The sequence below is a fragment of the Passer montanus genome, unplaced genomic scaffold (genome assembly GCF_014805655.1).
Source record: "Passer montanus isolate IOZ18808 unplaced genomic scaffold, ASM1480565v1 scaffold284, whole genome shotgun sequence".
NCBI lineage: Eukaryota > Metazoa > Chordata > Aves > Passeriformes > Passeridae > Passer > Passer montanus.
Window position 1 is genome coordinate 3,308 of NW_024367529.1, and position 23,387 is coordinate 26,694.

General features: G+C 58.5%; 2 protein-coding genes and 1 long non-coding RNA gene across 4 annotated transcripts; all 3 read right to left on the reverse strand.

Moving 5' to 3' along the window:
* Positions 1-5,496: 5,496 nt before the first annotated feature.
* Positions 5,497-12,870, reverse strand: LOC120504148 (low affinity immunoglobulin gamma Fc region receptor II-like). Of its 2 annotated transcripts, XM_039713329.1 has the most exons (7): positions 12,753-12,870; positions 7,279-7,299; positions 6,960-7,190; positions 6,415-6,495; positions 6,006-6,027; positions 5,837-5,916; positions 5,497-5,751 (listed from the first exon to the last, which is right to left on the reverse strand). In XM_039713329.1, exons 1-7 carry the CDS (start codon positions 12,799-12,801, stop codon positions 5,642-5,644), a joined length of 594 nt encoding a protein of 197 aa, XP_039569263.1. In that variant the 5' UTR covers positions 12,802-12,870; the 3' UTR covers positions 5,497-5,641. The 2 variants fall into 2 exon arrangements, with proteins under 2 accessions (XP_039569263.1, XP_039569264.1); XM_039713330.1 differs by lacking the exons at positions 5,837-5,916; positions 6,006-6,027.
* LOC120504149 lies at positions 9,574-11,185 on the reverse strand. The gene is made up of 4 exons (XR_005627958.1): positions 11,101-11,185; positions 10,694-10,715; positions 9,894-9,975; positions 9,574-9,782 (listed from the first exon to the last, which is right to left on the reverse strand). It is a non-coding gene; the product is annotated as an uncharacterized LOC120504149 (long non-coding RNA).
* Positions 12,871-18,589: 5,719 nt separating the features above from the next.
* LOC120504143 (Fc receptor-like protein 4) lies at positions 18,590-23,119 on the reverse strand. The gene is made up of 12 exons (XM_039713326.1): positions 23,089-23,119; positions 22,540-22,560; positions 22,222-22,452; positions 21,706-21,969; positions 21,324-21,602; positions 21,083-21,146; positions 20,616-20,788; positions 19,710-20,006; positions 19,549-19,626; positions 18,928-18,949; positions 18,782-18,852; positions 18,590-18,705 (listed from the first exon to the last, which is right to left on the reverse strand). Exons 1-12 carry the CDS (start codon positions 23,117-23,119, stop codon positions 18,590-18,592), a joined length of 1,647 nt encoding a protein of 548 aa, XP_039569260.1.
* Positions 23,120-23,387: the final 268 nt, after the last annotated feature.

A 23,387-nucleotide genomic window follows, 5' to 3' on the forward strand; every position in this document is an offset into this window, starting at 1 on the left:
GGGTGTCTGTGGGACAGGAGGGTCCCGATGGCAAGAGAAGTAACCAGGGGTCCCCCATTGCAATAGGGTGCTTTTGTCACACTGGGATGGACTGGTGTGTACAGGGGGTGCTCCAGTGATGCTCTAGGCTGTTCCCATGCGCAGGGGATGGATCCTGGTCACACGAGGAGTGTGATACAAGAAGCTGAGCTCACCCAGAGCTTCTGGCATTCATACAGGTGCCAGGGTGGGGGCACACCGAGCTCTCAACATTCACAAGGTGGATGGGAGGACTGAGCCAGGTGCTGGGTCTGCCACACGTGTAGGTGTAGGTGCCACTCTTGCTAATGATCCAGGGCTTGTGTCCTTCTGGCCCCCAGTGCCTCCCGTCCTTGTACCAGGTGGTGGCATCAGGTGGCCCCAAGCCCTGGCAGGTCAGTGTCACCCAGTCCCACAGCACCGCCGGCCTCCAGGGGGGCTCCACGGGGAGCTGGGTGGTCTGGGCACCTGTGGGTGACAGGGGACACCAGCCTGCCAGGGCCAGCGTGGGGCTGGGGACAGTGGGTTGGAGCCATGGCATCCGCCAAGGACTTACCAGCGCGGCCAAGGGTCTGGACTGGAAGGGAGAAGGGACAGGACTCAGTGGGGGTGGCACTTCGGGGATAGTAGCACAGGGACACGGGATGTGGGGGCTGTTCCTGAAAGGTCTCTTTGGGAACACGTGTGTGGCACACAGTTCTTGAGGACAGGGACACAGCAGCTAAGACATGCTCAGGCATGGGGACCCCCTGCTGCCTCAGGTCACCCCTGCCAGCCCCACAGCCACACCCCCATGACCTTGTGCTCATGATCCCATTCCTTTGGCACCTGTCCCCATGGCCGAAGCACAGGGTGCTTGTCCCCTTGTCCCTCTCCCTGAATCCCTGTGTCCCTGTCCCCACAGCTGCCCCAGCCCCAAGGTTCCTTCTGCCACATCCTTTTCTCCACATCTCCATCCACCTGTTCCTGCCCCACGTTCCAGCTCCCCTCCCTGTCCCCAGTTCCTGTCCCCACATCCACCCCACAACTCTGCTCACACTGGGCTCCATGCCCTGCTGGCCTTGGGGACGTCAGGGAACCCGGCAGCCCCCCTGTGCCCCCTCCCCTCCCCATCCCAGGAGCAGCGCCACCTTCCCGGCCATCCCGGTGTCCCCAGCCATGAGGACTGGCTGTCACTCTTTTCCAGGGGTGGCTGTCCCCTGGCTGGCAGCTCTTTAGCCAAAGGGGAAGGAAGCGAGGTCTGGTGTCACCTTCATGTGGAGGTGGCCCGCGGTGGGGGCAGTGTGGACACAAGCTGGGGACCAGATGGGGACAAGGTTGGCTGGGACAAGGTGAGATGTGGGGTTCCCAGGAGTGGGGAGTTCAGGGGGTTTTTGGAGTCAGGGATGGGTGTCCAGGGAAATGGGGGTCTCAAGTGATGGGGTCCTTGGGAAAAGGGTGTCCTGAGTAGTGGGAGTCATTCGGGATTGGGATAGGGGACCACAGGGCTGGGGAGACCAGGGATGAGAGTGCCAATGGAACAAGGGCTCCAGGGATTTGGGCTCATGGCATGCGTGTGCCAAGGATGGAGTGCAGGGGGTATGAGGGGTCCCATGTGCATGAGGGTCATGGGAGAATCAATGTCCTGGGGGAAGGGAGATTGCAGGAGATGGAATGAACAGGAGAGGGTTTCTTGGGAATGGGGAGCTGGGCCATGGAAATCCTGGGAAATGTCAGTACTGGGATGGGGGTCCCAGGCAAAGCGGGACAAAAGGAATGGGTGTCCCATGATGTGATTTCCACGGGAATGGGGGTCCCAGGGATGGGCAGTGGCAGAGTGGGCACAAGGGTCACAGCTCCTTCCCTGAGTGCCTCAGATTTTGGGGAAACCCAGGGCCCAGTACAGCCCCCGCTAGGTGCCAATGGCCTGGGGGTCACCCCAGACAGATTCCGAGGGGCTCTGGGTCTGTGGAGCTGCTGCAGAGGTGAGAATTCTGTGGTAGGAAAAAGGCCTGTCTGTGGTTTGCTCAACCCTGCAAGAAGCACAAAACCCAAAGGGAGCACAAGCAGTGGCTCTGTGAGGGCCTTTGATGGTTTCTAGAGCAGGGCTGGCTGGAAACCCCTCCTGCAGGGGCAGCTGTGAGGGAGCCAGTCCAGAAATGCAACAAGTGATCACTTTGTCCCTTGCAGCAAGGTCCTGGGAGAGGCCCAAAATCCCTGCAAAGACAACAACAATCTTCTCAACAACCTGCCTGGGTCCCTCCTCCTTTCTGTCTCAAACGTGCAGCCCTTTGGCATGGCATGGGAAGAATATTGGTGTTCTAGTTCAGCTGCCAGACAAGAGGGAAAAGTGTGGAAATACTGAGCAGTGACCCTGCCCCGTGGCCATGGTGGGGCTGTAGGAAGTGACCCTGTGTGGATTCCAAGTGTCCCCAAAGCTGCTCCATCCCTTCCCTCCACACCCCAAGGTTCCTTCTGCCACATCCTTTTCTCCACATCTCCATCCACCTGTTCCTGCCCCACGTTCCAGCTCCCCTCCCTGTCCCCAGTTCCTGTCCCCACATCCACCCCACAACTCTGCTCACACTGGGCTCCATGCCCTGCTGGCCTTGGGGACCTCAGGGCACCCCGCAGCCCCCCTGTGCCCCCTCCCCTCCCCATCCCTGGGCTGTCAGGCCCGTGCCCAGGGCACTCACCCCACAGGAGCAGCGCCACCTTCCCGGCCATCCCGGTGTCCCCAGCCATGAGGACTGGCTGTCACTCTTTTCCAGGGGTGGCTGTCCCCTGGCTGGCAGCTCTTTAGCCAAAGGGGAAGGAAGCGAGGTCTGGTGTCACCTTCATGTGGAGGTGGCCCGCGGTGGGGGCAGTGTGGACACAAGCTGGGGACCAGATGGGGACAAGGTTGGCTGGGACAAGGTGAGATGTGGGGTTCCCAGGAGTGGGGAGTTCAGGGGGTTTTTGGAGTCAGGGATGGGTGTCCAGGGAAATGGGGGGTCTCAAGTGATGGGGTCCTTGGGAAAGGGTGTCCTGAGTAGTGGGAGTCATTCGGGATTGGGATAGGGGACCACAGGGCTGGGGAGACCAGGGATGAGAGTGCCAATGGAACAAGGGCTCCAGGGATTTGGGCTCATGGCATGCGTGTGCCAAGGATGGAGTGCAGGGGGTATGAGGGGTCCCATGTGCATGAGGGTCATGGGAGAATCAATGTCCTGGGGGAAGGGAGATTGCAGGAGATGGAATGAACAGGAGAGGGTTTCTTGGGAATGGGGAGCTGGGCCATGGAAATCCTGGGAAATGTCAGTACTGGGATGGGGGTCCCAGGCAAAGCGGGACAAAAGGAATGGGTGTCCCATGATGTGATTTCCACGGGAATGGGGGTCCCAGGGATGGGCAGTGGCAGAGTGGGCACAAGGGTCACAGCTCCTTCCCTGAGTGCCTCAGATTTTGGGGAAACCCAGGGCCCAGCACAGCCCCCACAAGGTGCCAATGGCCTGGGGGTCACCCCAGACAGATTCCAAGGGCCTCTGGGTCTGTGGAGCTGCTGCAGAGGTGAGAATTCTGTGGTAGGAAAAAGGCCTGTCTGTGGTTTGCTCAACCCTGCAAGAAGCACAAAACCCAAAGGGAGCACAAGCAGTGGCTCTGTGAGGGCCTTTGATGGTTTCTAGAGCAGGGCTGGCTGGAAACCCCTCCTGCAGGGGCAGCTGTGAGGGAACCAGTCCAGAAATGCAACAAGTGATCACTTTGTCCCTTGCAGCAAGGTCCTGGGAGAGCCCCAAAATCTCTGCAAAGACAACAACAATCTTAACAACCTGCCTGGGTCCCTCCTACTTTCTGTCTCAAACGTGCAGCCCTTTGGAATGGCCCAGGAAGAATATTGGTGTTCTAGTTCAGCTGCCAGAGAAGAGGGAAAAGTGTGGAAATACTGAGCAGTGGCCCTGCCCCGTGGCCATGCCCAAAATCCCTGCAAAGACAACAACAATCTTCTCAACAACCTGCCTGGGTCCCTCCTCCTTTCTGTCTCAAACGTGCAGCCCTTTGGCATGGCATGGGAAGAATATTGGTGTTCTAGTTCAGCTGCCAGACAAGAGGGAAAAGTGTGGAAATACTGAGCAGTGACCCTGCCCCGTGGCCATGGTGGGGCTGTAGGAAGTGACCCTGTGTGGATTCCAAGTGTCCCCAAAGCTGCTCCATCCCTTCCCTCCACACCTGAGTGAGGGCTTGCAGAAATTGTGGCATAAAGCCACCAGAGGGGCTGTTGTGGACCCAAGACCTGCCTGGGGTCAGGTGCTGCCTCGGCCTGGAAGCCTCATCATTTTTCAAATTAGAGAAAGTTTTAGCGATGGGTCTTCTTTCCATTCCGGGAAAGTTCCCATTTCCCTTGACAGGTATTTCTCATTTAAACGAGTTGCCAACTCCTGGGTTCCAGTGGGGATGGGACAGACACACCAAGAGAAGATGGGGTCAGGGACATGGCCACGTCATGCTCTGCCTTTTAAGCCAGTTGGGCCACTAAGACCCCTCTCCCCAGGTGGCGCTTCTGGTCACCCAGCCACTCAGGAGCTGCTGGCTTTGTCAGAGTGTCACACTGTCCCCAGTGTTCCATGGCTGACAGACTGACTGACAGACAGTGCCCTGTCTCACCAAAAGCAAGGCCTGACCCAGCCCTGCCACTCATGGGTGTTCCAAAATGTCACCAGACATCAAAGTTTTCCTGTCTTCATCACCCCACCCTGTGCCATGGCCTGATCCCGACTGCCCTCAGAAAGGGGGAGGCTCCAGAACCCCCACAGGGCCTTTGTGCCATCCTGTTGTGGGGAACATGGCAGAGGAGGGGTTTGGGACAAAGGACAAGAGAATCCAGAGCCTCCTGAAGGCCGCTTTATCCATCAAAAAGATGGGGTCAGGGACATGGCCACGTCATGCTCTGCCTTTTAAGCCAGTTGGGCCACTAAGACCCCTCTCCCCAGGTGGCACTTCTGGTCACCCAGCCACTCAGGAGCTGCTGGCTTTGTCAGAGTGTCACACTGTCCCCAGTGTGCCATGGCTGACAGACTGACTGACAGACAGCGCCCTGTCTCACCAAAAGCAAGGCCTGACCCAGCCCTGCCACACACAGGTGTTCCAAAATGTCACCAGACATCAAAGTTTTCCTGTCTCTGACACCCCACCCTGTGCCATGGCCTGATCCTGACTGCCCTGGAAAAGGGGAGGCTCTGGAACCCCCACAGGGCCTTTGTGCCATCCTGGAGTGGGGAACATGGCAGAGGAGGGGTTTGGGACAGGGGACAAGAGAATCCAGAGTCTCCTGAAGGCCACTATGGCCATCAAACCAGTGAAGGTCCAGGGCCCTGGCAGGTTCCTCTGGCAGAGGAAAGGTGCTGGGGGAAATATCTGGGGTTTGTTACTTTTTGGGGGATTTCTCTGGATATCGGGGTTCCTTTTGTGCCCCTTTTTACTCTGGACCTTATTGCTGTTGCTATTTGTTTTATTGTCTCTCATTGCTGTTTCAGGAAATTGTTCTCCCATTAGCCCTTTGGGATTTTTTCCTCCATAGGGAGGGAGAAGGGCAGTTTTTAGTGACAGCACCCACACAGGAGTCGGTGCCCATGGGTGGGGACCCCCTGTGGTCCCAGTTCCCCCAGTGTCACAGCACATTCCCGTCGATGTCACCGGGTTCACATGGTCGCTGGTGGGGTCCCTGCAGCTCCGCGTAGGTCACCTGGGGTTCCTGGAGTGTGGTGGCACAGGGGGACACTGCAAGAGACACAGGCTGTGGGGTCTGGGTGGGGTGACAGTTGTGGATGACGTGTCCCTCTGCATGTGTTCTCCCTGTACTCACCCCCTGCCCTCTTGGTGACCACGATGTGGGTGTACAGCACCTCCCCCTCCTCTGGGGGGGCTGGGGGTTCTGGGAGGGGCCTGAGGGAACAAAAGGGGATGTGGGGGAGGGAATGGGAGGCCTTGGGTGTTGGGGTAAAAGGGGAGAGTGGTTTGTGCCTCCCACTCACCTTTCCTGCTGCTTCCTGGCAGCTGCAGTGGAAAGAGGGAAGGGGTGACTGGGTGACTGTTGGTCCCAAGGCCCTGACCCCTCTCAGGATTCCTGAACCTCCTCAGGACTCTCAATTCCCCACAGGACCCCCAAGTATCCCTGAAGACCCCCAGAATTCATGAACCTCCTCAGTGCCCTCCAACCAACTCAGCCTCAAGAACCAAACCTTATCAGGGACAGAGACCCATCCAAACACCCCCAGGGACCCTGAAAGAACTCACAGCATCCCCGCAGGACCCTCCACCAAACCTTAAAGGGACCCCCAGCCAAGCTCCCCATGCATGGGGCTGTGGGTGTGGCCCTATTGCTCCCTGGCTCTGGGGACCTCTACAGCTCCCTGGGACCCTTGTCTCTTCATTGTCACTTACCCACATGGTGCCACCTTTTCCAGGCCACAATGACACCCACGAACAGAAGGAACAAAAGGGCCCCAGCGACCCCTGCTGCCACTGCAAGAAACAGAGGGGGACACATCAGGCTCACCACTCACCTCAGGTGCCTTGCACCTCCCGGAGACCCTGTGTGACCATACCTTTGTTGCACTGTCCCCTCACTGTCACAGCCAGGACCAGCTCTGGGCTGAGTGCCCGGAACATGCTCCAGCCCCGGCAGCGCAGTGTCACCATGTCCCCCTCCAGCAGTGCCCGCGCTGGCACCTGCAGCACCAGCAGGTCTGGGAGACAGAGGGGTCCTGTCACACCTGATGGCACTGGGATGCCCCCACTGGGTCACACCCAGCGCACCAAGGGTCCCCAATTCCAACACGGGGTTCCGCACACTGGGGTGCTCTGGGATGTCCCCAGAGCAGGGGAGGGGCTCTGGTCACACAGGAGGTGACCCATGGAGTGGAGCCCAGTCAGAGCCTGTGGGGTCCTCGCGGGTGCCAGGTTGGGGATACCCAAACCCCCCTCACCGTCTGAAACTTTCACAGGGGGGCTGCGCCCAGTGTCGGGTCTGTCACAAGTGTAGGTGCCGCTCTCGGTGACAGTGATATTGTCGTGTCCCTGCTGCCTCCATCGCTCCCCATCCTTGTACCAGGTGCTGGCACCGGCTGTCCCTGAGCCCTGGCAGGTCAATGTCACCGAGTCCCACCACACCGCCGGCCTCCAGGGGGGCTCCACGAGGAGCTGGGTGGTCTGGGCACCTGCGGGTGACAGGGGACACCAGCCTATCAGGGCCCGCTTGAGGTTGGGGACAGCGGGGTGGGGCCATGGCATCCCCCGAAGACTCACCAGCGAGGCTGAGGGTCTGGGCTGGAAAGGAGAAGGGACAGGGCTCAGTGGGGGTGGCACTGTGGGGACAGCAGCATGGGGGCAGGGTGTGAGTTCTGTCCCCAAATTGTCTCTGTGGGGACAGCAGCTTTTGAGGGAAAGTGTGTCTGAGTGCTCCCCAAAAGATTTGCATGGCCAGGGGACATGTCTGTGTCACAGCCACCCATGCACCAAATCTGTGTGGCACGGACATCTTGGGAGCAGGGACACCGAGGCCACCCTGCACTGAGGCAGAACATGGGGACACTGTGGACACCTCTGGCACAAGGACACCACGGACACAGCCCATGCTGGTCCAGGTCACCCCCAGGGACACCTGGACACCAAGGACACCATGGACACAGCCCATGCTGGCCCAGGTCACCCCCACCAGCTCATGATCCTATCCTCATGATCCCATCCCTACGGCCGCTTCCTCACGCTTCTCGTCCCCTTTTGTCCCTGCATCCCAGTTCCCTTGTCTCTATCCCCAGAGCGACCTGAGCCCAAAGGTGCCAGTCCCTGTTGCAGTGTCAGGCTGTGAGGGAAGCAGTCCAGAAAAGCAGCAATTGATCATTTTGTCCCTTGCAGCAAGGTTCTGGGAGAGACTCAAAACCCTGGAAAGGCAACAACAATCTGCTCAACAACCTGCCTGGGTCTCTTCTACTTTCTGTCTCAAGCCTGCAGCCCTTTGGCATGGCATGGGAAGAATATTGGTGTTCTAGTTCAGCTGCCAGAGAAGAGGGAAAAGTGTGGAAATATTGAGCAATGTCTCTTCCCCATGGCCGTGGTGGGGCTGTAGGGAGTGACCCTGTGTAGATTCCAAGTGTCCCCAAAGCTGCTCCATCCCTGCTCTCCACACCTGAGTGAAAGGCTGAGGGTTTGCAGGGATTGTGGCATAAAGCCACCAGAGGTGCTGTTGTGGACCCAAGACCTTCCTGGGGTCAGGTGCTGCCTTCCTTCCATTCGGAGTCATGGAGAGCGGTCGCGGGTGTTGCGCAAGGTGTGTGCCTGACCCTGGGACACCTCTACACTGCCAGTGAGCACTAGGATCCAACCTGCTGCCTTCGCAACTTCTTCCTGCTGACGGTGATGGTGCCAGGACCGATTGGTGCCGGTGAGTTTGCAAAAGGAGCGATTTCCCCTCCTGGCTCCCGCCCGAGGCCGCCATGGCCCCTGAGGGGATGGAGCTCCACCGGGGCGCCCCCTGCTGGCCGGGAGCGCTCCCTGCAGCGCCCCCTGCTGGCCGCGGTTATAACTGCCACACAAACCAACAGCGCTGAGCGGGAGGGAAAGTTCTGGGTTTGTGTTGTTTGTTCTCTTCTGGTTTATAAATTGCCTCGTAACGAGCTGTTAGTCCTTTTCCTACACTTTGGCCTGGAAGCCCCAACATTTTTGAAATTAAAGAAGTTTTAGGCATGTGTCTTCTTTCCCTTCCAGGAAACTTCCTTGGCAGATATTTCCCTTTTAAACGAGTTGCCAACTCCTGGGTTCCAGTGTGGATGGGACAGACACCCTAAGAGAAGACAGGGTGAGGGTCTTGGCCACGTCATGCTATGCCTTTTAAGGCAGTTGGGCCACCAAGCCTGGCAGCTGGGCCACCAGCCTGGCACTTCTGGTCACCCAGCCACTCCAGAGCTGGCTTTGGCAGAGTGTCACACTGTCCCCAGTGTGCCATGGCTGACAGACTGATGGACAGACAGGGCCCTGTCTCACCAAAAGCAGGGCCTGACTCAGGGTCACCCAGCCACTCAGGAGCTGGCTTTGGCAGAGTGTCACACTGTCCCCAGTGTGTCATGGCTGACAGACTGATGGACAGACAGGGCCCTGTCTCACCAAAAGCAGGGCCTGACTCAGCCTTGCCACACATAGGTGTTCCAAAATGTCTCCAGACATCAAACTTCGCCTGTCTCTGACACCCCACCCTGTGCCATGGTCTGATCCTGACTGCCCTGGAAAAGGGGGAGGCTCTGGAACCTCCACACGGCCTGTGTGAGGAACCCGGCAGAGGAGGGGCTGGGGACAGGGGACAAGAGAATCCAGAGCCTCCTGAAGGCCACTTTAGCCATCAGAGCAGTGAAGGTCTCTGACAGGTTCCTCTGGTGGGGAATGTCAGTACTGGGATGGGGGTGCTGAGGGAAATGTCTGGGGTTTGTTACTTTTAGGGGGATTTCCCTGGAAATCGGTGTTTTATTTGTGACCATTTGGACTCAGAACCTTGTTGCTGTTGCTGTTAGTTTTATTCTCTCTTGTTGCTGTTCCAAGAAATTGTTCTTCTCTCAGCCCTTTGGGATCATTATGCCTCCACGGGGAGGGAGAGGGGCAGTTTTGAGTGGCAGCACATACACGTGTGGCTGCCCATGGTGGGGGGGATGCCTAATGCCCCCCAGTTCCCCCCATTGTCACAGCACATTCTCATCGATGTCACCGACTTCTCATACTCACCCCTGGTGTCCCTGCAGCTCCGCGTAGGTCATCTGGGGTTCCTGGAGTGTGGTGGCATGGGGGAACATGGCAAGAGACACGGGCTGTAAGATCTGGGTGGGCTGACACCTGTAGGTGATGTGTCCCTCTGCGTGTGTCCCCCCTGTACTCACCCCCTGCCCTCTTGATGACTGCAACACGTGTGTACAGCACTTGCCCCTTCTCTGGGGTGTCTGGGGGATCCAGGGGGGGGCCCTGAGAGAATAAAGGGGATGTGGGGGAGGGAATGGGACGCCTTGGGGGTTGGGGTAAAAGGGGAGAGTGTGGTTTGAGTCCCCTACTCACCTTTCCTGGTTCTTTCTGGCAGCTGCAGAGGAAAGAGGGGAGGGGTGACTGTGAGGTCCCAAGGCCCTGATCCCTCTCAGATTTCCTGAACCCCCACAGGACCCTCAATTCCCTTCAAAATCCCCAAGCAGCATTGAAACATCCCAGAATTAATGAACATCCCCAGTAGGGGAGGGAGAGGGGCAGTTTTGAGTGGCAGCATACACACGTGTGGCTGCCCATGGTGGGGGGGATGCCTAATGCCCCCCAGTTCCCCCCATTGTCACAGCACATTCTCATTGATGTCACCGACTTCTCATACTCACCCCTGGTGTCCCTGCAGCTCCGCGTAGGTCACCTGGGGTTCCTGGAGTGTGGTGGCATGGGGGAACACGGCGAGAGACACGGGCTGTAAGATCTGGGTGGGCTGACACCTGTAGGTGATGTGTCCCTCTGCGTGTGTCCCCCCTGTACTCACCCCCTGCCCTCTTGATGACCGCAACACGTGTGTACAGCACTTGCCCCTTCTCTGGGGTGTCTGGGGGATCCAGGGGGGGCCCTGAGAGAATAAAGGGGATGTGGGGGAGGGAATGGGAGGCCTTGGGTGTTGGGGTAAAAGGGGAGAGTGTGGTTTGAGTCCCCTACTCACCTTTCCTGGTTCTTTCTGGCAGCTGCAGAGGAAAGAGGGGAGGGGTGACTGTGGGGGCCCAAGGCCCTGATCCCTCTCAGATTTCCTGAACCCCCTCAGGACCCTCAATTCCCTTCAAAATCCCCAAGCAGCATTGAAACATCCCAGAATTAATGAACATCCCCAGTACCTCCCAACCAACTCAGCCTCAAGAACCCAAAGCCCGGCAGGGATAGAGACTCCCCAAACACTCCTAGTACCCCTGAAAGCACCCCCAACATCCCTGCATCACCGCCCAGCACCTTCCCAATCCCTACAGGACCCCAGACAAGGTCACAATTCTGGGGCTGTGAGTGCCACCCTATTGATCCCCCACTTGGGGGGCCTCAACAACTCCCTGGAACCCCTGTCCCCCCATTGTCACCCACCTACACGATGCCACTGGTACCAGGCCACAATTACACCCATGAGCACGAGGAGGAACAAAAGGGCCCCTCCGACCCCTGCGGCCACTGCAAGAAACAGGGGGGACACATCAGGATCACCCATCACCCCAGGGGTCTTGCACTCCCTGGTCACCCCGTGTGACCCCACCTGTGACCCAGGCTGAGCCAGGTGTCACCTCCAGGGCCAGCTCTTGGCTGAGTGCCCGGAACATGCGGTGCCCGTCCTGTCCCAGCTGGTTGGTGGCCACGCACTGGTAGGTGCCCGAATGTCCCACATCGATGTCCCCCAGCTGCAGGAGGGGAGCCCGGGCCACCTCCTGCCCCTTGTGCAGCCAGGTGAATGTGACAGGGGCTGAGCCCACCTGCACCGAGCTGCACAGGGTCATGTTTTCACCTGCATGCACTTGGTGTGCCAGGGGACTGGGGGTGATGGTGGCATTGGCCACGGGCACTGCGTGGACACATATAGGGTTGGCACCTGCCAAGGTGGGATGGTGGTGCTGTGGGTGGGGTCACTCCCAGCCCAAGGTTCCCACTCACCCAGGATGGTGACATTCAAGGGGTCACTCTCAGCTACACTCTCCCTGTCACTGACCTGGCACCGGCACTGGCCGCTGACATTGTCCCCAGTGTCCTGCAGTTCCAGCTGGTGGTTGGTGCCCAGCAGTGCCCCAGAGCCCTCCCGGCGCCAGAGGAAGGACAGGGGACCTGTCCCTGCAGCCACTGCACATCTCAGCACCAGGCAGTCCCCAAGTGCCACCTCTCCCCCAAGGGGGTTCTGCGCACAGGGACACCCACAAGGGCAGATCCCCTGTGGGGCAACACAGGAGGGAATGGGGACCCAGGAGAGGTGGAGGACCCAGGGCTGCCCGTCCCTGTACCAGGTGGTTGCACTGGCAGTCCGGGGTGGGGCAATGGCATCCCCCAAGGGCTTGCCAGTGAGGCCAAGGGTCTGGGCTGGAAGGGAGAAGGGACAGGGGTCAGTGGGGGTGGCCTTGCAGGGACAGCGGCACCCCGGTTACAGGGTGTGAGGGTCTTCCCCAAATTGTCTCTGTGGGGAGTCAGCAGTTCTTGTGACAAAGTGCGTGGGGGTGGTCCCCAAAAGTTTTGGAGAGGCCAGGGGACATGTTTGTGTCACAGCCACCCATGCACCAAATCTGTGTTGCACGGACACCTTAGGAACAGGGACACCAAGGTCATCCTGGGCTGAGGCAGAACATGGGAACACTGTGGACACCCCGGGCACAAGGACACCACAGACACACCCCATGCTGGCCCAGGTCACTCCCACCAGCTCATGATCCCATCCCCATGGTCCCATCCCCACAGCTACATCCTCACGGTTCTTGTCCCCTTCTGTCCCTGCATCCCAGTTCCCTTGTCCCTATCCCCAGAGCTACCTGAGTCCAAAGGTGCCAGTCCCCACATTCTTGTCCCATCATCCTCATCCCCAAATTCCTACCCCTGTTCCCACCCCCAAAGTCCACAACATCAGTCACAGTCCCACCAAGGTCTAGTGTGAGTAACATGGAAAGCCTCTGCTGGCCTTGGGGACGTCAGGGAACCCGGCACCCCCCCTGTGCCCCCTCCCCTCCCCATCCACAAGGTGTCAGACCCGTGGCCAGGGCACTCACCCCACAGGAGCAGCGCCACCTTCCCGGCCATCCTGCTGTCCCCAGCCATGTGCACTGGCTGTCACTCGCTGCTGTGGCCACCGCTCCCCTGGCTGGCAGCTCTTCGGATGAAGGGGAACGAAGCAAGATCACATCTTGTCCTCACATGTTGGTGGCCCTTGGTGGGGGCAGGGTGGCCACAGGCTGGGGACCAGATGGGGATGAGGCTGGGTGGGACAAGGTGAGATTTGGGGTTCCCAGGCGTGGGGGGCTCAGGGGGTTTTGGGAAGCAGGGATGGGTGTCCAGGGGAATGGGGAGTGCCGGGGATGGGGGTCCCCAGGGAGGAGAGACCAAGGCAATGGGGGTACTAAGGTTGGGCTCCCAGGGGAATGGGTGTGCCAGGGATGGGCAGTGGCTGGGTGGGCACGGGGGTCACAGGTCCTTCACGGGGTGCCTCACATTTTGAGTGACTCAGACCTCAGCACAACCCCCAACGCTGGAGCACCCCAGGGTTGTTCTGGGAGACTCTGTGTCCCTGCCCCACACACCCCTGGGTCAGGTTCCCCCTAATTTCCTGGCTCTGCCATTCCAGGCAACACTTGATGCCCAATGGGTTCAGACAAAATTATACCTCCATACAATAAAAGCAAAAATCTTTCCCAAATAATTTTTTCCTAATAAAGGACAAACTCATCAAAAATCAAACTGATGAGGCATAAAATGCTCTGGTTTTAGAATCCATTGCTCTCCCAACAAGTCGCTCACAAGAAAAACACAAACAAATCCCAAAGAAATGAGACTTTTTGGTTTCCTTTTGCAGCCTGTTTGTGCATCCCACAGCAGGGTTTTCAGGTTTTGTTCAGGAAGGAAGGTCCTGGTCAGTTTGTTTAGCAGATTGTTGTTGTCTTTGCAGTAGTTTTGTGGTTTTCTCAGTCCCTTGGGCAAAGGGACAAATGATCAGTTGTTGCATTTCCGAACTGGTTCCCTCACAGCTGCCCCTGCAGGGTGTGTTTCCAGCAGCCCTGCTCTGAAAATCATCCAAGGCCCTTGCAGAGCCACTGCTTGGGCTCCCTTTGGGGTTTGTGCTTCTTGCAGGGCTGAGCAAACCACAGACAGGCATTTTTTCCCCCACAGAATTCTCACCTCTGCATCAGCTCTAAAGCTGCCAGAATCAAAGCCAAGGGGGATGGGGGGGCACCCTCAGGTCCTGGCTGCCTCCTGGGGCTGGCCAGAGCAGGGCTGGCCAATGGCCATCCCTGTGCAGTGGGGCTGGGACATGGCTGGGCCCCACACTTGGATTGACAGGGGTCCTCAGGATGTGCCACCCCTGGATCAGGCACACAACCAGAAATGTGCAGGGATATTTCCAGAACTGCCACACCTGGCACTGGACACCCCATGCCAGCATTTGTCACCCCATGCCAGCATTTGTGACCCCCTGGGACTTGATCCCCTCTAGACAGGACCTCCTGGATGTGGCCCCCCTGGACAGAACACCCACTTTCCCATCTGACTCTCACTACAAATGGCCTCTTCTTTCTTTTCCATGAAAAAGAAAATGTAAGTGTCGAAGGGGCACAGCCTAACACCATCCCCCAAACGCAACCTACCCTTCCCTGCACCCCCATTCCCCATTTCCATCTCCCCTGGCTCCCCCCAACACATCCCCTGCTCAGGTGCTCCCTGGGATTTTGGAGCCAGGAGCAAGGGTTGAGGGGACAAGACACAAAAGTGAGGAAAATAAAGAAAAAAGAGAAATGAATAGAAAAAAATATCAAGGGCAGGGGAGGGCACAGAAACAGAGCTTCCCATGTGACCCCCATGTGATGCCTGCACAGGAAATGAGCACCCCAGGGGGGCAATGCTGGGCCCTGGGTCACCTCCAAATCTGAGGCACCCTGGGAAGGAGCTGTGACCCATGGGTCTATCCAGCAACTGTGCATCCCCGGCACCCCCATTTCACTGGAAACCCAACCATGGGAGCCCCATTCATTATATCCACTCATCCCTGAACTCCCATCCCAGTACTGACATTCCCCAGGATCTCCATGGCCCAGTACCCCCTTCCCAAGGAACCCTCTCCTCTTCATTCCATCACCTGCAATCCCCTTTCCCTCAGGACCTTGATTCTTCCAGGACCCCCTTTCCCTTGGCAACCTCATTTTGAGGACCCCCATCCTCTGACCCCAAATCCTGGGAGCCAACATTCCCCTGGGATTCCCATCCCTGAGTCCCCCCAGCCCTGGGCATCCCCATTCCCAGAGACTCCCCCTCCTCAGCATCCCCATTCCTTTGGACACCCATCCCTGGCACTCCAAACCCACTGAGCCCTCACTTCTCTGTGCCCCCTTTTCCTCACTGAGGTCCCACTTCCCCTCTCCCATCCCTCCACCTAACTGTCCCCTGGTGTCATCCCCTCCCGCAGGGGTCCCACCCTCAGGGTGTCCGTGGCGGCACAACCCCCGGGGCACAGGTGGCACTGGGGGACTGCCTGGAGCTGAGCTGTGGGGTGGCCATGGGGACAGGTTCCCTGTCCTTCTCCTTGCACCGAGATGGCTTGGGGGCACCACTGGGCACCAGCCCCCACCTGGAGCTGCCCCACACTTGGGACAATGACAGGGACCGGTACCAGTGCTGGGTCAGCAACAGGGACAGCGTGGCCGAGAGTGACCCCTGAATGTCACCGTCCTGGGTGAGCAGGACCCTCAGGCTGGGGGTGACCCCACCACAGCACCCCTATCCTGCTCAGCCAGTGCCAGCCCCGTCTGTGTCCCCGCAGTGCCCGTGGCCAATGTCACCATCACCATCAGTCCCCAGTCACACCAGGTGCATGCAGGTGACCCCGTGACCCTGCACTGCTTGGTGCAGGTGGGCTCAGCCCCTGTCACCTTCACCTTCCTGCACAACGGGCAAGAGGTGTCCCAGGGTCCCCTCCTGGAGCTTGGAGCCATCGATGTGGGACATGCGGGCACCTACCAGTGCGTGGCCACCAACCAGCTGGACGAGCTCCGTGTGTTCCGGGCACTCAGCCCAGAGCTGGTCCTGACTGTGACACCACGACGACATTGGGGTATAGGTGGGGTCACACAGGGTCACATGGGGGGTGCAGGATGCCCAGAATTCTCAGTGACTCTGATGTGTCCCTCTCTGTCCCCAGCAGTGGCTGCAGGGCTCAGCGGGTCCCTGCTGTTCCTGGTCCTGCTCGTAGGTGTCATCTGGGGCTGGCACCGATGGCACCACCGGGGTGAGTGACAATGGGTGGGGATGGGGATTCCAGGGATTGGGATGAAGCCCCCCCAGAGTACGGGGGCCATAGGGTGGCACCAACAGCTCCTGACTTGGGTGAAGCTGAGCCCCCAGACATCTTGGCGGAGGGTCCTGGGGGATTTGGGGATGTCCAGCACGATCATACAGAGATGTTGGGGGTTCTGTCAGGGGTTTTTTGGGGGAGTTTGGGGGCCCTGGGGCCTGGAGGCGTGGCCACGAGTGGGGGGTTTCCTTGTGCGGTTGCCCACAGCTCCCAGTTCCAGTGCTCCCAGTACTCCCACCGACTCCCCATTCCCTCCCCCAGTGCCAGGGGGCACAGCTCCCTTGTCCCTCTTACTGGACACAAAATGCAGCTTTTTGATTAAACTGGGAGGAATGATTTTTATTTGTTCAGCTCTGCCCTGTTTGGCTCAGGAAGGAGGAGGGTCCCAGTCAGGTTGTTGAACCAATCTTTCTTAAAAATTCACAAAATTCAGAATTCAAAGGGTCCCAAAAGGAACAATTTCCAGGGAAGACCCCCACAAAGGAACAAACCCCAGAAGTTGCGCCCAGCACATTTCCTTCACCAGGAAGGATCTGGCAGGCCCCAGACCTTCCTTGCTCTGATGGCCAAAGCAGCCTTCAGGAGGCTCTGGATTCTCTGGTCCCCTGTCCCAAACACATCCTCTGCTGTGTTCCCCACATGATGTTGTCACAAAGGCCCTGTGGGTTTTCCAGAGCCTCCCCCTTTCCAGGGCAGTCGGGATCAGGCCATGGCACAGGGTGGGGCTCAGTTTCCAGTTGGTTCCAGGAGCTCTGGACACCCCTCCAGGTCAAGGCAAGCTGTGTCCTGCTCTCTGCTGCCACAGGAATGGGGACAAAGGCTTTGGCAATTTCCATGGGGGTACCACTTACTTGCCTTGCACTCCAGCTTGTCCTGGAGTTCTGGCATGCCCTGTACAGTCTCTCTCAGTGGCACTGGCACTTGGTTCCGGCCCCTATGGTCCCTGCCACTGTCCACTCTCCACTGGACTCTTGCTCTGGCCATGTGGGACTCTTGTTGGGGGCATTCCCTGGAAATAATTTCTTTTCTGACCCTTGAGATTCTGAATCTTGTTGCTGTTGGTTTTGTTCTCTCATTGCTGTTTGCAGGAAATTGTTCTTCTCTCAGCCCTTTGAGATCTTTGCCTTTTGTGCCTCCACTGGGAGGGGGAGGGGCAGTGGCCCCTGGTTTTTAGTGGCAGCTCAAAATTGGAAAATCCCAGAGCTGAACAAAGAAACCCCATTTCTGCCAGTTTAACCCAAAAGCTGCATTTTGGCCCAATACCAGGGGTCCTTTGCCTCCCTGGCATTGGGAGGAGCAATGGGAAGCCACTGGGAGCATAGGGGTATGTCTTGGGGTGATTTTATGATGATGCCCTATTCCTGATCACCTGCTTTATGCCCAGCAATGGCTGCTGGAGGTTTAAAGTGTGTCTGGGAGAGGGGTGGGAGCCTCGGAGCTCCTGCACTGGCTTTGTTCAAAGCCTCCCTCTGGAAAGTGGGAAAGTGCTGGGTGCAGTGCAGTGTGGATCAGACATTATTTTGTGGCTTAGCTAGCTTGGATTTTTGCTAGCAAAAAGCCTTTTTTTTTTTTTTTTTAGCTTCCCCTGGCCTGCAGAGGCTGCAGTATCAATCCTTTGGTGGCTTCTGGTTTATGTTTTTCTTGATCTGTTTGGCTTAGTTTTGGTCTGAGATCAAACAATTGCCTAGACCATCAGCCGGGAGCCTGCAGGGGCTGCTCCAACCAGCCCAAGAGCTCAGGAAAAGATGAACCAACAAGAGAAAGGACACCAAAATCCACCAGCTTCATCTGCTGTGAGGAGGAGACCAATGCCAGAAGTTCAACAGGTTCCCACTTGTTTTGCCTGAGCTGCTGCACAAACTCTTGTTTCTCCCTTCCCTGAGACAAAAGCCAGCCCCCATTCTGTCCCCCCTTTACCACACAGCCAGCCCATTAATTTCTTGCCATGGCATTTTGGGGAAAACCCCAATGTGCTCCTGAGGGCATGTGTAAAGTTGTGAAAGTTCAATATCTAGCATTTATTCAATTTTTTCCTGTGCCAAGTGGGTACTTTGTTTGTAAATAAAGAGGGGTTTTTTCACTTTCGCTCACTGGCATTCATTTTTCTCATTGGCAAAAGGGATTACTGAAGCCCTTCTCTTTAGAGGAAACATTCCAGAGCATTTTCTTCTAATTTTGTCTCTAAACCAAGACAGGGTACTGGAAGGATGAATGGGGAGCCCCTGGGATCATAGGGGTACTGAGAGGGGGAATGGGAAGCCCCTGGAATCTCTGGGAACAATAGAGAGGTAGTGGGAAGAGGAGTAAGGAGCCCCTGGGAATACTGGGAGCATTGGGATGGGGAGTGGGGAGCACCTGGGGGTACTGGGAGTGGGACAGGGGAACCCCTCGTGGTACTTGGGGTGGGGAATGGGGAGTGCTTAGTGCCTGTGAAACCCCCCCCAAGTTGTGACCTGCTCCCAAAACAGGATGGGAAAGCACAGGAGCTGTGGAGGAGGAAACCCCAGTGCCTCCAGTGCCTCCAGTGCCTCCAGTGCCCCCTTCTCCTCAGTGTCGTGGCACATTCTCATAGATGTCACTGTTGTCCCGTGGTTGCTCATGGGGTCGCAGAAGTCTGGGGTAGGTCACCAGGGGGTGCTGGAGTAGGGAGATGTGGGGGGGCCCTGCAAGAGACACCATTTGGCGGATGAGGGTGGGGGTGACACCTGTGGATGATGTGTCCCTGTCCCCTGTACTCACTCCTTGTCCTCTTGGTGATCACATCTTTGATGTCCAGCACCTCCCTCTCCTCCAAAGTGGCTGGGGGGACCCTGTGGTGAAAAGGGGGTGTTGGAAGGAGTCTGTAGAGGGAGAAAAAAGGGTCCTGGCTGGAGTGTCTCACTCACCTCTCCTGGGGCTTCCTGGCAGCTGCAAAGGAAAGGGTGGAGAAGGTGACAATGGAGAACCCCTGAGGGTCCTCAGGACCTCCAAACAACCCTGGGACTCCTACACCCCCACCAGACCCTTGACTGTCCCCAGCAACTCCTGAGCCCCCTGAAGCCGCACAGAACCCCTGAGTCATCTCTGCACCACCAACCCCCTTTTACCGTTGAACCCCCAGGAACCTGAGCTTCCCCAGACAGGGAGGGGCACCCCATAAACTGTCCCAGAATTCCTGAAGCCCCCTCAACATCTCTGCAGGACCCTCCAATACCTCCTGAACTCAACCAGGAGCGCCCAGTACCATCATAATATTCCTCAACCCCCCCCCCGAATGATACAGGAGCACCGGAAGACCCTCCGGAATCCTGAGCCAAAGTCACTCGATGCTGTCCCACTGTCTGCCCCCAATCTGGGGACCTCCCTTTGACCAGAGGATCCCCATCCATATCCATTGTCACCCACCCAGGTGGTGACACTGGTGCCAGCCCCCGATGTCACCTACGAGCAGGACCAGGAACAGCAGAGACCCAGACCTCCCAGAATCCCGAGCCAAAGCCACTTGTTGCTGTCCCATTGTCACCCACCCAGGCGGTGGCAGCCCCCAATGACAGCCAGGAGCAGGAGCAGGAACAGGAGGGACCCACTGACCCCCGCGGCCACTGCTGGGAACAGAGAGGGACACATCAGGGTCACCCAGAATCCGTGCAGCCAGGTAGCCCCCAAGGGACCCCCCATGTGACCCCACCTGTGTTCCTGTGACCATGCAGTGTCACTTCCAGTGCCAGCTCTGGGCTGGGTGCACGGAACACACGGTTCCCATCCAGCTGGTTGGTGGCCATGCATTGGTAGGTGCCTGAATGTCTCACATCAACAGTTCCAAGCTCCAGAAGGGGACCCCGGGCCACCTCCTGCCCGTTGTGCAGCCAGGTGAAGGTGACAGGGGTTGAGCCCACCTGCACGGAGCAGCTCAGGGTCACGGGGTCACCTGCATGCACCTGGTGTGACAGGGGACCGGGGGTGATGGTGGCATTTGCCACAGGCACTGTAGGGAGATAGATGGGGCTGAGACCGGGGAAGGGGCTGGCACCTGGCGTGCGGAGATACGGAATCTGCATGGTGGCACCTGGAGACAGAGGGTCTCCTTCAGCAAGGACAGTGACCCCATGGTTGTGGGGATCATCATGGGCTGTGTGATGAGCGCATGTGATGGATGAGGGGTGAGGGATGAGGATGATAGGATGAGGGTGAGGTGAGGGTGGGATGAGAGATGCATTGTATGGCCATCACCTTGTGGGGGGCATGGAATGGCGTGTGTGGGATGGGATGGATCCGATGAGGCATAACAATGGGGACATCATCCCAATCCCAAGGGTCTCACTTCCCTGGGAGGGTCACAGTCAGTAGGGTGAATGTGACCTGATGTGGAGTGGGGGATGTGCCAGCTGGGATTAGGGATGCATGGCTTGGATGTCCTGGGTGGGGATACCTGGACCCTGATGGTCCCAGTCACCTTGGTCTTTGACACCCAGAGGTGGGGGCTGTGACCTGGTCTGGGTTGGGGATCGTCTAGGGGAAGATGAGGTAGAATGGAAATATGTGGAACTGGAGATGCTGTGGGTAGAATCACCCTCAGCCCAAGGGTCCTGCTCACCTAGGACAGTGACGTTCAACGCAGGGCTCTCTGCCACATTGTTCCCATCCCTGGCCTGGCAATGATAGCGACCGCTGTCCTCGTCCCCAACATGGCGCAGCTCCAGGTGGGGGCCAATGCCCAGTGGTGCCCCCGAGCCCTCCCGGTGCCAGGAGAAGGACAGCGATCTGTCCCTGTGGCCACCACACAGCTCAGCACCAGGTGGTCCCCCAGTGCCACCTGTCCCCCGGGGGGCTGTGCTAACAGGGACACCCCCAAGAGTGGGACCCCTGCAAGGAAACACAGGAGGGATTTGGGACATGGGAAGAGTGGAGGACACCAGGGAGCAGTGAAGGACACAGGGAGGGGGAGGAGCAGAGAGGGGTGGGAGGATCCCTGTGAGGAAGAAGGGGGCCCAGAGATGGAGGGGAGTCTTGGAAAGGGGTGGGGAAGGCCCTAGGGAAGGATGGGAGATTTAGCGAGGGCACACATGGAGAGGGTTGACAGGAACCACAGGGAAGGTTTTGGGGACCCAGACAGGGATGGTGGGACCTGTGGACAATGGAGGCACCTCAGAGAGGGAGAAGTGCACCTAGGGAGGGGTTATGGGACCTGGTGAGGGATGTGGGCACTAGGGAAGGTGATGGGAGAGTAGGATGCAGAGGGTTTAGCAAGGATGGAGGACATGGGAGGGATGTAGGGGATCCCTGTGCCCATCCCTGCACTCACTGCGCACCGTGACACGGAGCCGGGCGCTGCTCTTCTGCACTGTCCCCGCCTCAGAGTGCACCTGGCAGCTGTAATTTCCCGAGGGGGAGACCCCCACAGCAGGTACCAGCCACTGTGGGGACCACTGCGGGCCCCCCACCACCTGCCCATCCCGGTAGAACACGTGCAGGAGGGGGGCTTGGGGCCGCAGGTGGCTGGGAGTGCTGAGGCAGCTGAGATTCAGGGGGGACCCCTCGGTGGGCTCAGGGGGCCCCTCCAGCACCGGCACGGGGAACAGCTCTGGGAAGGAGAGGGGAGGTGAGGATGTGACTCTGAGTCTGCTGGGAAGTGGCTTTGGGGCTATCAGGATATTGGAGTTCTAGCTATGAGGGTGGGTGCTCACCGTGCACTGTCACTGTCACCTGTGCTGATTGTGCCCACGATGACAGCTCAGAGTCCACCCAGCCCCCGCAGCTATAGCGGCCACTGTGGTTCAGCTGCAGAGGGGACAGGGACAGCTCGGTCCCACTGGGGGACCTCCCCACCTCCTCGTCCCCATCATAGAATCGCACTCCGGTGACCGACTTGTCCCGCCAGCGGCGGCAGCGCAGTATCACCATGTCCCCCTCCAGCAGCACCTGTGCTGGCACCTGAAGCACCAACCGGGCTGTGGGACAAAATGGTCCTGTCACACCAGGGGGTCCCATTTTCATGGAGACCCCCACAATGAGTCACACTCAGTGCACCAGGGGTCCCTGAATCCAACACCGAGATCCCCCTGCCCTGGGAGACTCTGGGATATCCTCAGTGGAGGGGATGGGCTCTGGTCATACCAGGAGGTGACCCATGAAGCTGAGCCCACTCAGAACCCTCGGGGTCCCTGCGGGTGATAGACTGCAGATACCCAAACCCCCTCTACCGTCTGAGATGGTCACGGGGGGACTGCGCCCAGTGCCACATCTGTCACACTCGTAGGTGCCACTCTCGGTGACAAGTAAGTGGTTGGGTCCCTCCTGTAGCCAGCGCTGCCCGTCCTTGTACCAGGTAGTGCCACCGGTGGTCCCTGAGCCCCGGCAGGTCAGTGTCACCTGGTCCCACAGCACTGCCGGTGTCCAGGGGGGTTCCACAAGAATCTGGAGGGTTTGGGTGCCTGTGGGTGACAGGGGACATCAGCTTGCAGGGCCACCAGGGGGCTGGGGACAGCAAGGCAAGGACATGGTATCTGCCAAGGACTCACCAGCAAGGCCAAGGGTCTGGGCTGGAAGAGAAAAGAGACAGGGCTCAGTGGGGGTGTCATCCTGAGGACAGAGGCACAGGGTCATGGGATGTAGGGGCTGTCCCCAAACTGTCCCTGTGCAGACACTGGTTTGACACAATTGTCTTGGAGATGGAGACACCGGATCTACCTCGTGCTTAGGCAGGACAAGGCAATATTGCGGACACCGCAGGCATGGGGACCCCATGCTGGCACAGGTCACCCCCACCAGCCCCATGGCCTCTGTCTCCATGGCCCATGTACATGGTTCTTCCCTGTCCCTGCATCCCTGTCTCTGTCCCCACAGCTGCCCCAGCCCCAAAATGCCCCTCCCCACATTCCTGTTCCTTCCTGTCCTGACCCCCATCTCCTGTCCCCACCGCCATCCCATGGCCCTGGTCACCTCCTGCACTGACTGCTGGCCTTGGGGACTTCAGGGGACCCCACAGCCCTCCAGTGCCTCCTTCCCACTGGTCTCTGCCAAACCACAGCCCATCCCTGGTGTGTCAGGCTCGTGCCCAGGGCACTCACCCCACAAGAGCAGCGCCACCTTCGCGGCCATTCCGGTGTCCCCAGCCATGTGGACTGGCTGTCACTCACTACTGGGGCCACTTGTGCCCTGAGTGGCAGCTCTTCAGATGAAGGGGAAGGAAGCGAGGTCAGGTCTCGCCCTCATGCGTAGGTTGCACCTGGTGGAGACAGGGTGGCCACAAGCGGGTGACAGGCTGTGAGCAGAGTAGGGACAGCCTGGGGACAAGGCTGGGTGGCACACGGTGGGACATGGGGTTCCCAGGAGTAGGGGGCTCAGGGGGTTTGGGGAGCCAGGGATT